We start from the raw sequence: 12,381 nt of genomic DNA on the forward strand, positions 1-12,381 counted from the left end.
TATTGTACAGTGATGAACATGTAACACATACCCTGAAGATTCAGGATGTGAAGCCTAAAATTAATAAGTTACATCACAGCAGAGCACAGGTTAGAGACTTTCATGTTCTAAGAGTTTTCCATTTTAAAAATGTACTTCTCACATACTAAGGCAGACAAGAACACTGAAACAAAGAGATGCTGAGAAATGGGAGAAACTGAGAAGCTGTGACCTTGATCGTCATCTAATTCTACATAGGTCTTCCCTTCATCATGAAAGAGCAAACCTGTTTCATAAAGTACTGTGCTGTATTAAGTCTATTCAACAGAAAATATTTCTCTTTGTGTTTCTTTTTGTCTTAGAAAAGACCACCTAGATCAGCTAGAATGCAAAAGTGAGATCAATAAAGACACTGCCTATATATATGTATGTATACACGGTTGTAGGGAATTTCTGTTAGGGAAATCTAGGTGTTGCTTAATAAAGTATTCTTGTATTTGCAGCAACATGGATGCAACTAGAGATTATCATACTAAGTGAAGTCAGAAAGATAAATACCATATGATATCACTTATATATGAAATCTAAAATATGACACAAATGAACCTACCTATGAAACAGAAACAGACTTACAGACATAGAGAATAGACTTATAGTTGCCAAGGGGGAGGGGGTTGGGGGAGGGATGGACTAGGAGTTTGGGGTTAGCAGATGTAAGCTCTTACATATAGAATGGATAAACAACAAGGTCCTACTGTACAGCACAGAGAACTATAGTCAGTATCCTACAACAAAGCATAATGGCTATTCGGGGTCTTCTGTGTTTCCATACAAATTGTGAAATTTTTTGTTCTAGTTCTGTGAAAAATGCCATTGGTAGTTTGATAGGGATTGCACTGAATCTGTAGATTGCTTTGGGTAGTGTAGTCATTTTCACAATGTTGATTCTTCCAATCCAAGAACATGGTATATCCGTTTTTCTTTCTCAAGACAGCCAAAGCAATCTTGAGAAAGAAAAACGGAGCTGGAGGAATCAGACTCCATGACTTCAGACTATACTACAAAGCTACAGTCATCAAGACAGTATGGTACTGGCACAAAAACAGAAATATAGATCAATGGAACAGGAAAGAAAGCCCAGAGATAAACCCATGCACATATGGTCACCTTATTTTTGATAAAGGAGGCAAGAATATACAATGGAGAAAAGACAGCCTCTTCAATAAGTGGTGCTGGGAAAACTGGACAGCTACATGTAAAAGAATGAAATTAGAACACTTCCTAACACCATACACAAAAATAAACTCAAAATGGATTAAAGACCTAAATGTAAGGCCAGACACTATCAAACTCTTAGAGGAAAACATAGGCAGAACACTCTATGACATAAATCACAGCAAGATCCTTTTTGACCCACCTCCTAGAGAAATGGAAAGAAAAATAAACAAATGGGACCTAATGAAACTTAAAAGCTTTTGCACAGCAAAGGAAACCATAAACAAGACCAAAAGACAACCCTCAGAATGGGAGAAAATATTTGCAAATGAAGCAACTGACAAAGGATTAATCTCCAAAATTTACAAGCAGCTCACGCAGCTCAGTATCAAAAAAACAAACAACGCAATCCAAAAATGGGCAGAAGACCTAAATAGACATTTCTCCAAAGAAGATATACAGACTGCCAACAAACACATGAAACAATGCTCAATATCACTAATCATTAGAGAAATGCAAATCAAAACTACAACGAGGTATCACTTCACACCAGTCAGAATGGCGATCATCAAAAAATCTAGAAACAATAAATGCTGGAGAGGCTGTGGAGAAAAGGGAACCCTCTCGCACTGTTGGTGGGAATGTAAATTGATATAGCCGCTATGGAGAACAGTATGGAGGTTCCTTAAAAAACTAAAAATAGAACTACCATATGACCCAGCAATCCCACTACTGGGCATATACCCTGAGAAAACCATAATTCAAAAAGAGTCATGTGCCACAATGTTCACTGTAGCTGTATTTACAATAGCCAGGACATGGAAGCAACCTGAGTGTCCATCAACAGATAAATGGGTGAAGAAGATGTGGCACATATATACAATGGGATATTACTCAGCCATAAAAAGAAACGAAATTGAGCTATTTGTAGTGAGGTGGATGGACCTAGAGTCTGTCATATAGAGCGAAGTAAGTCTGAAAGAGAAAAACAAATACCGTATGCTAACACATATATATGGAATCTAAAAAAAAAAAAGATTCTGAAGAACGTAGGGGCAGGACAGGAATAAAGACGCAGATGTAGAGAATGGACTTGAGGACACGGGGAGGGGGGAGGGTAAGCTGGGATAAAGTGAGAGAGTGGCACGGGCATATATACACTACCAAATGTAAAATAGATAGCTAGTGGGAAGCAGCTACATGGCACAGGGAGATCAGCTCGGTGCTTTGTGACCACCTAGAGGGGTGGGATAGGGAGGGTGGGAGGAAGACGCACGAGGGAGGAGATATGGGGATGTATGTATATGTATAGCTGATTCACTTTGTTATACACTAGAAACTAACACACATTGTAAAGCAATTATGCTCCAATAAAGATGTTAAAAAAAACGTATAATGGGAAAGAATAAAAAAAAGTATATATGTATAACTAAATCACTGTGCTGTCCAGCAGAAATTAACACAACGTTGTAAATCAACCATACTTCAATAAAATAAAAAAATAAAGAAATATTCTTGTAAAGGCTGTTAGTTTTGAGGGTACTAGCACATGACAAGGGTGATTCCCTCCCACCCCCATCCCGCCAATGACGGTACTTAGGAAGGTAAGCCTTGTTTTGAGAACGAACTTGACTAACTTACTAGTTACTGGACTGATAGTCTGCTACCCATGGGTACAGCTGTACCAGCTGTTCAATTTTTTTAAATACTTCTGTATCAGTTGGTAAACAGAGCTACTCCCAGTCCATCTCCCCTTCCCTGTGCTCCTCTCCTCCTCAACCGTAGTTCTCCCCGCAATCCAGGATACTGCACGGCATGGAAGGGCCCCCAGGATGCTGTGCAACCTTGCGCCAGGGTCTGTTCTGATGGCTCAGTGCCCATGCCATACCAGTTGCTAAATATTTTGAATACCATTCCTTGTTAGGTTGCCAAAGCAGCGAGTGCAATCACCAACTATGCGTGCACTTTTCTGGACAGTACTGCTTGCTGAGCTTACTATAAATATTGATAAAAGTTTAAATATGCCTCTTATCTTATCAGCAAATTTAGACTATAAGTATTTAAAGACACTTATTAATTATTATTCAATCTGTCTGAATGCCTTTTGGCTCTTCCTTAAAAGTATCTATAGAATCTGGATGCTCACAACCTCCATGTCTATCTCCCTGTTCCAAAGCTCAGTTTCTTGCCTGCAGTAATGCGATGGCCTCCTTCTTAACTGGCCTTCTGGCTTCCACTCTTATTTCCCTACAGCTGCTTCTCAGAAAAGCCCCCAGTTCCTGTATAAACAGAAGCCAGATGATCTCACTAGTCTGCTGAAAACCCTTCAACTGCCCCCGTCTTATCCAGAGTAAATGCCGAAGTGCATACGGTGGTCTCCAAGACCCTACCTGGCCCTACTACCCCTTTGAACTCATTTCCTAGTACTCCTCCCTTCGTTCACTCACAACAGCCACGCTGGCCTCCTTGTTCGTCTTTGAACACACCAGGTATGCTCTCACCTCAGGATCTTTGCACTGGCTGCTCCTCCAGGGGCATTAGAGATCTTTTAGACACTGGTGAAGTAAGGGCACTGACTATGCAAGATGGAGGTCAGCCATAAAGTGACTGGAACAACCTTCCTGTAATGTACTTGCTGAATATCAGTGCTGTCCCAGCATGGATGAAAACCTTGCCCCAGACTCCTGCATGGTTAATTCTTCCACTTCCTTCAAGTCTTTGCTTGACCAGGGCTTGACATAAAGTAGGTCATCATTAAATACTGGCTGAATCAAAGAATTGTAGTTTGTATATAAAGATTTCTTAAATATAGATATCAGCTATATATATGGAGTTTCCTGCTTAATCAAAAAATCTAGATATTCATTCATTTAAAAGAACAGCTTATACACACACACATACATACACGCACACACACTATGCGATTTAAGTCTCCATTATGTGTTTATTTTAATGGATGTATAGAAAAGAAAACGATAGAAATATTTCAAGAGTCTAGGTTTCCTAATTTTAATTGGTTTGGAAAATTTTTAGAACAGTCAAGATCTTGACAAGCAACGTGGAAGATCAAAATCAGAGACTGCTGAGCATTATTTATATTTTATTGAAACCACATAGCCGTCGATACCCCCATCAAACAAGTTCCACCTTTGAACCTGCTCTTTCCCTTTCCTTCTCACTTGAGGCCTCCTGCCAGGAGCTAAGGATGCAGGAGGTTCAGTCCTGATAAAGAAGCATCTATGTTAAACAAGATAAACAACATGGTCTCAGGTACAGAGAGCTGAAGCCCAGCCATGCCATGGTGGTGAGGCTTAGTCCCAGAAGCGGGAGTGTTCCTTCACATCCGTGTACTTACTCGACTGCTGACTGAGGTCACGCTGCGTGTGCTTGGCGCCGGTGACCTCTGAGTGACTGGGGTCACACCACTGCTCCGGATGCTCTTTGGAGTTCCAGGACCAGCTTCCTGCTCGTTGGAACCTGATGAACCAGTACTTCCCCTAAGTGTGAAAGAATATTCTGACTTTAACATGGAAGCAGAGCAGCGACGAAAGACACAGTCAGGGAAAAGCTTCCAAGAAAACAATGGCAACACGCGAACACCTCCAGGGGCTCATGTGGTTCAACATCATTTGTCTGACTCCAGGGTCTTCGTAATTGAACTTACCTCTCCAGCCTTTTTTCTTCCCACTGCTCACCAGCACACTCCCAGCCAGCCCAGGTTCCCTACAATTTTTTCAGCTTACCATGCTCGTGCTCATGCTTCCACTTCTAAGGCTTTTGCTCACGTTCTCCCCACCTGATACGCCCTATTTGCCATTCTCTGTTTATCCAAATCTTCCCCATCCTTCAAGGGCCAAATGAAGTCCAGCCTCCCCAGTCATGCCTTCCCTGTCTATCACAGGCCTTGTCAACCTCTGCTCTACTCAATTTCTGGTAATTTACAGTCTTTGCCAAACCATGTAGAAGTTGCCTACACAATGTCTTGTTTGGTCTCTAACAGATACGTGGGCGTTGGCACCTCTTTCAACTGTGACCTCCTTGGGGACAGAGTTGATGACATATTTACCATGATATCTCTAGCAGTTTCACAATATCTTGGTGCAAAGGAAGCACTCGGTACCTATGTAATCAAAGATTGGCGATTATATTTTCTCAGTGTTGTTTTCAGTGACTGACTCATGGCGCACATTTAATGAATGTAGGATAAAAATAATGACATTTTGTAAATGGGTTTGATTCACTTTCATGTTTGCTAAATCTGATTCAATGCCATTCAATAATGATTAATGAAGAAACAGTTCCTGCCTGGAGGTGATCACAATTTTCTTATTAAATGGAGCTTCGTAAGTAAGTAAGTTTTGACAAATTAGTTTAAGAGAAGTGTTTGTTCTTCTTTTATTCTGTTCTCAGTGAGTACAAAATATGCTAAATGGGAAAATATAAGCCCTTATGAATTTCACTCTTTCAGTTACTATTTTAATAAGTTATAAGTGCACCTATAATAATAAACATCTTCTTGTTAAAGCACAATAGTGATTAGAGCTCACAGTTGAGCCAATAAGAGGAGAGACTTACAGGAATAAAGGAAGGGGCCTTCTTAAAAAGAATGATGGCGCACGGGTCATTACTAGAAGATAAATCTGGCAGAAGAAAGAATCAGCAATGACCAGTGGAGCTGTCAACCACAGCTTGTAAGTTTTTTCAAGGCTCTGCACCAGAGAAGCTACCAAAACCAAAAATGCCCTAATTGATACGAGCAGCCACCAACACTCTCGATAATTATGCAAATAGCAGCTGCATTTACTGAGTATTTTCTAGGTGGCTGACACTCTCCATTCCGCAACATCCATGTTTAAAAAAAAAAAAGGTATTAACATCCCTATTTTGAAGATAAAGAAACTGAGTCTTGGAGAGGTTAAGCAGTTACTCCACACATGCATGCGTCTGTGTGTGCATACACGGCAGAGTTAGTACATGACAAAGTCAGGATAAAAACAGAATTGTCTGCTTATCCAAAGCCTACACTCATGCTCATGCTAGTTTCTCACATTGCTTATTCATCATTTCACCAAGATCAAATTGTCACAACCAGGCAGGTTCTACATGGATAGAACGTAGAAGAAGGATGCTATCAAGAAGAAGATAACGAAAGGATCAGAGACCTGAGAGTTCGTTTCTTACAATTCGATTAAGAGAGCTAGGAAAATTTTCTGGGTAGGAGTCCTTCAATACTACACAGAAACAGAGCCTGCTGCTCCTTTCTAGAAGCAGTACTTTGAGTAAATTATAGTACTATGGACTCTGCTCAGGAGGGGTCTATGACTGTGTCTTTTGAGTCTAACAACAAGAAAATAAAATTTTGTGATTAAGTACATTGATACAATTTGAAATTCTCAGTTCCTTGGTGATTTACCTGAGTCCTCCTATCTCGGGTGCTACAGTTCTACATTTGACAACAGTTAAATATATTCATACCTTTCCCAAGTGATGCTACTTATTCTCAGAAGTCCAACTTAGAAGGGTCTTAGAGACCTACCCAGTGATCCTGCCCTGTGTTCATAGGTTCTCTACTCTTACAATACAACCACAAAAATCTCTCTCCCTCCTGTTTTAGGTAAAATCTCCTTAAAAAATAAAGGCTAGGACTGAATCTTGCAGAAAGGAGCCCAGACGTTATGATCCAAGGGGATTTATGTGCGTATTTCTGCTTGTGTCTGTGCTGAAGGTCCTCTCAGACCCAGGTAGTTTTGGAGAAGTCCCCATCATGGATTAGCCTTGCTAGGACCCATTGGGTGCCAACTCTTTTAGACATTATGTAAAATCTGACATAAAATACATGAATCTTCACCTCTTAAATAGAAAGAGGATAAAAGCTTCCTCAAGCCTAAATTAGAGAAATTTAAAGTTCAATTAAGAAAGAGCTATTTCTGAGAAAAGGGAACACTCTTGCACTGCTGGTGGGAATGTGAATTGGTTCAGCCACTATGGAGAACAGTATGGAGGTTCCTTAAAAAACTACAAATAGAATTACCATATGACCCAGCAATCCCACTACTGGGCATATACCCTGAGAAAACCAAAATTCAAAAAGAGTCATGTACCAAAATGTTCATTGCAGCTCTATTTACAATAGCCCGGAGATGGAAACAACCTAAGTGCCCATCATCGGATGAATGGATAAAGAAGATGTGGCACATATATACAATGGAATATTACTCAGCCTTAAAAAGAAACGAAATTGAGTTATTTGTAATGAGATGGATAGACCTAGAGTCTGTCATACAGAGTGAAGTAAGTCAGAAAGAAAAAGACAAATACCGTATGCTAACACATATATATGGAATTTAAGAAAAAAAAGGATGTCATGAAGAACCTAGGGGTGGGATGGGAGTAGAGACGCAGACCTACTGGAGAACGGACTTGAGGATATGGGGAGGGAGAAGGGTGAGCTTTGACAGGGCGAGAGAGAGTCATGGACATACTCACACTAACAAACGTAGTAAGGTAGATAGCTAGGGGGAAGCAGCCGCAAGGCACAGGGATATTAGCTCGGTGCTTTGTGACAGCCTGGAGGGGTGGGATAGGGAGAGTGGGAGGGAGGGAGACGCAAGAGGGAGGACATATGGGAACATATGTATATATATAACTGATTCACTTTGTTATAGAGCAGAAACTAACACACCATTGTAAAGCAATTGTACCCCAATAAAGATGTTAAAAAAAATAAAAAAAAAAAGAAAGAGCTATTTCTGATCCCGATATCTTGTTACTGATATTTAAATTAGAAGTATTAGAAATCAGTGCTACCAAACCTTGAAGCTGAACTCGGCTTAGGGGGAAACCGACAAGAAAAAGATACATCTATCTCGTTCTAATAGGGCCCGAAGTATGGGGAATATGACACTGTCTGGGGAGCTTGGAAATTCTGAGTTACTTGAAAGACACATTCCCTAGGGTAAAAAAAGAGTGTCATTTACTTTAGCTTATGAGATGCTTTTTAAAAGCCTTCTGTTTTGTTATCTCTGATTTCATGCTGGCCCAAAACCTTGAAAATGGCTTCCTAGATATATCCATTTCTAGATAAAGAATCCAAGGATAGGGGACAGAGACTCTAATTTAACGAGTCGCCTTTCTGGTTTACAGAGAAGTCTCCCAGGAGTTGGAGCCCGGAAAGAATTTCCCAGGATTCAACCTTCCCAGAGCAGGCTGACAAGGTTGAGCCTGTGCCTGCCTGGGTAAATGAATGCTCCCCTAAAGACCAGCCGAAGGCAGCATTAACCTGAGAGATAAGACACTCGCTGGGACAACGAGGCTAGGGCGTAACATGACACAGAGGTGGCATGACATTCGTTCTGCAGTTTACGCGCTGTCCTAACTTCTTTTGGTTATTTCAGATCTGAAATAAGTATGGAAGGGACAGGCAAGGGAGGCTGTACTTAGAAAGTGACGCGCGCCTGTTAAATGGGAAAGAGGTGTTAAAAAGGAGAAACAAAAGGGAAAAAAGCTGTACGTGGCTCAAACCTTCCAGTTTTTGGTGATCCCCAAATGCAATGTCTTTGTCAACACCGTCTTATGTGAGCTGGGTGGCCCTCACCCTTGGTTGCACATCAGAAACACCCGGGGAGGTTTTAAACATCCCCATGCCCAGGCCACACCCAAGACTAACCACATCAGAGCCTCTGGGCACGGGATCTAGGCATCCATGTGTTTTACCACGGCTCCCGCATCCCCTACCACCAGCCAAAGCTGACAAACACTGGCCCAAACTGTGGATGAGTTTAAATTCATTGATCTCAGGCATCTCTCCAACCGCCTTGTCGTTTCCTCTCCTAGCACGACTTTCTTTATTCAGCACGGTGCTCGCATCAAGAGAGCGGAGCTGTCCTCACAGCTTAGATTGTGAGGAATGGAAGGACGCTTTCTGTGTCGGTGAGTGAATGTATGGCACCAGGGGTCAGCAAACTATGGCCCCTGTATCGAATTGGCCCACCACCTGTTCTTGTAGATCCCACGAGCTAAGAGTGGTTTTACATTTTCAAGTGGCTGGGGAAAAAAAAAAAACCCAAAACTCAAAAGAAGAATATTTTGTGATGTGAAAATTATGTGAAGCTCACGTTTCAGTGCCCATAAATAAACTTTTATTGTAGTGCAGGCATGCACATTCACTTTTTGTTTTGTGTTCAGCTGCTTTCATGCGCCTGCCAACGACAAATTGGCGCTTGCCATCTGCCTCTACAAGGATGACGTCACTAACCACTGCAGCCGCTGATCTCCAACACCCCCTGAAAGGAATTCAAGGTGGAGATCAGGAATGAGGCCCTCTGTGCTCTGGGAAAAACTGGCAGAACAGCTCTTCAGAGAGTTAGATATTCTCAGGAGAAGATTTGATGAGCCCAATTCTTGCATCTCTTTGTATCTAGGAAAGCACTAGAATCCTTCACGGGGACGTCTGCTCCTCGTGACTAGCAGCCAGCCTCTGCCAACATGTGTGCTTCACTGCACGTCCCCCTTCCCTAAAGTCACATAGTACACTGACCTTCCGCCTGCCTCTCTGGAGCACTTCCTCAGAGCTCTCTGAAATGCCGTCTCCAAGACGACAGACCTCATTTTGCCCCCAGTAAAACTTAACTCACAACTCTCAGGTTGTGCACTTTTTTCCAGTCGACACTACAACAGCACAGTGAGTAGCTCAGACAGAGACCATCTGGCTCACAAAGCCAAAAATATTAACTATCTTTACCTTTACAGAAAAGTTTGTCGGCCCCTGTGTGTGTGTGTGTGTGTGTGTGTGTCTCCATTTAAAAACCAAACTCTTTGGAGAGGTCAACACACCCCAAAGGAATGAATTTCTGGTACTGGGTATGTGTGTGTGTGTGTGTGTGTGTGTGTGTTATACTTAGGCACAAATGAACCATCCTAAGAGCTCTTGAACTCTGAATTAGAGAAGCAGATAAAAATGGAAGAAGTGGAAATTCACTGAGCAGTTCCTCTGAAGCCACTAGCTTTCTGTGGCTGAATTACACATATTTTCCTTCCTTTTCCTTTTTGGAGAAAGGACAAATATAATACAATGTGGTAGGTGCTCAGTGAAATCTTGTTCGATGAATCTTAGTGTTAAGTGTATAAAGAGGCTTTATCATTTGATTTACTAAAACAAAAGCTGATTTGTTTGATGGTTTGTAAATGTTTACGGTTTCCTCAATGAATCTGTTTCCTTTAAAAAGACTCTCTAAAATGGAGCAGACAGTCATCATGAGGGAAGGACTCTGGGTATGAGGGAAAAGAAAATTAAGAACAGGTAGAACTCTGTCTGATAATATTTTGGTCGTTTACAATCACAACAAAATTCTGTTCCCATGTCTAGTTTCTAAAGAATGGCTGGGGCTTCCCTGGTGGCGCAGTGGTTGAGAGTCCGCCTGCCGATGCAGGGGACACGGGTTCGTGCCCCGGTCCGGGAAGATGCCACATGCCGCGGAGCGGCTGGGCCCGTGAGCCATGGCCGCTGAGCCTGCGCGTCCGGAGCCTGTGCTCCGCAACGGGAGAGGCCACAACGGTGAGAGACCCGCGTACCGCAAAAAAATAAAAACAAAAACAAAAACAAAAAACAATAAAGAATGGCTGGTAGCCACTTGGATGGGAGGCCAGCAGCCATGCAAAACCTTGGGTGGACAAGAAGTCAGAGCAAGAAAACCAAGTGCCCTCCCCCGCTAGACAGCAAGGAAAGCAAGTGTTTAGCTGAACTTAGCTTTCAGCAACTAAATGGAACAAGCACTTACTCTGTACTTAGTAGTTCGGATTTGCTGAACTCTTGTTCTACCTGTAATGCTATGTTGTTTATAAGAAAAAAGTTACCAAGGAATCCAAAGCCATCCATATCCTGGTCCAATGAAGCTCTCCATCTCACCTCTTGTAAACCACATTTCAATTTTACACTCTAAAAACCGTGAACTGTTTGTTTCCTAGCACATGCAAAATTGCTTTATGCCTCTTTTCCTTTGCACTTTCTAGTTCCTCTATCTAGAATGTTCTTCTTACCTCTCTTCACCTGGCCAAGTCCTCCTCACTCCTTCAAACTGCTTGGGGACCATCTCCAGGAAGCTTCCCTGAATCCTCTGGAAGGTTAAATGCCTATCTCTGGTTTTCCCATAGCACAGAGATATCTTTTTAGCATGATACCATACTGTCTTGAAATTATTTGTTTAGTCATCCCAACCTTCCCTGCCAAATTGGACGTTCACGAACGGGTAGAAAAGTAGCATTAGCTAAGATCTTCCACATTTACCACTTGGCATATAGTACTAGGCTAATAATGTTGGCAGAGCTTTGTGTTGAATTCATTTGTATAAATAAAATGCATAGGCGGGAAACAAGTGGAGAAATGACAAGATAACAAGGAGGCGGCTTCCGGCTTACAATCATCTGGCCACAAGGATGAGCAAGTCAAAAACCCAGTTTAGTTCAACCTAAGTATAGTGTCAAGGGTCTGGCTGAACTCCCGATCTCCATACTGCCTCACATTATTGATGTTATAATAAGGAACGTCTCGGGCTTCCCTGGTGGCGCAGGGGTTGAGAGTCCGCCTGCCGATGCAGGGGACACGGGTTCGTGCCCCGGTCCGGGAAGATGCCACATGCCGCGCGGAGCGGCTGGGCCCGTGAGCCATGGCCGCTGAGCCTGCGCGTCCGGAGCCTGTGCTCCGCAATGGGAGAGGCCATGACAGTGAGAGGCCCGCGTACCGAAGAAAAAAAAAAAAAAAAAAAAAAAAAAAACGCAGAACAAGGTCATCATTAATAATTAGAAGTTTCCTATCAGTCCTCTTTCTTCTTTAAATCATATTTCCAGTCCACTTCCCCAAAGAGTTGTATCCTAATGTAATACATATTTATGCTATAAAGTCTTCTATTAATCATTCTGTCATACTTCTATATGACAAATACACCCATGTGGTTTTAAATTCAATTTTTAAAACAATTTTCTGTGACTATAAGGTTGTCAGTATTTTTAAAAATCCTTTAGATTGAGTTATAGCTACAATCATTAATAATAAAGATACCTAGTAATAACCAAATTGCTTAAATATATGTAACTTTTGGTAAATAATTATTAAACATACCCAGTAGATTTTTGGAAATGAATCTATGAATGAGATGGCTGAGTAAGTGTATGATGGTACCTTGATTAAAGGAG

At 41.8% G+C, this 12,381-nt stretch overlaps 1 protein-coding gene across 1 annotated transcript in view; it reads right to left on the minus strand.

Moving 5' to 3' along the window:
* SYTL5 (synaptotagmin like 5) overlaps nt 1-12,381 on the minus strand; it is a 102,339-nt gene that overhangs the window by 28,372 nt on the left and 61,586 nt on the right. Inside the window, exon 6 of the mRNA XM_089904638.1 lies at nt 4,550-4,691. Coding sequence (XP_089760764.1) covers nt 4,550-4,691 — 142 coding nt within the window. The remainder of the gene's footprint in view (nt 1-4,549; nt 4,692-12,381) is intronic.

The sequence above is a fragment of the Delphinapterus leucas genome, chromosome X (assembly GCF_059928025.1).
Source record: "Delphinapterus leucas isolate spDelLeu-1000000601 "Yukka" chromosome X, BTC_Dleu_Yukka2, whole genome shotgun sequence".
NCBI classification, from domain to species: domain Eukaryota; kingdom Metazoa; phylum Chordata; class Mammalia; order Artiodactyla; family Monodontidae; genus Delphinapterus; species Delphinapterus leucas.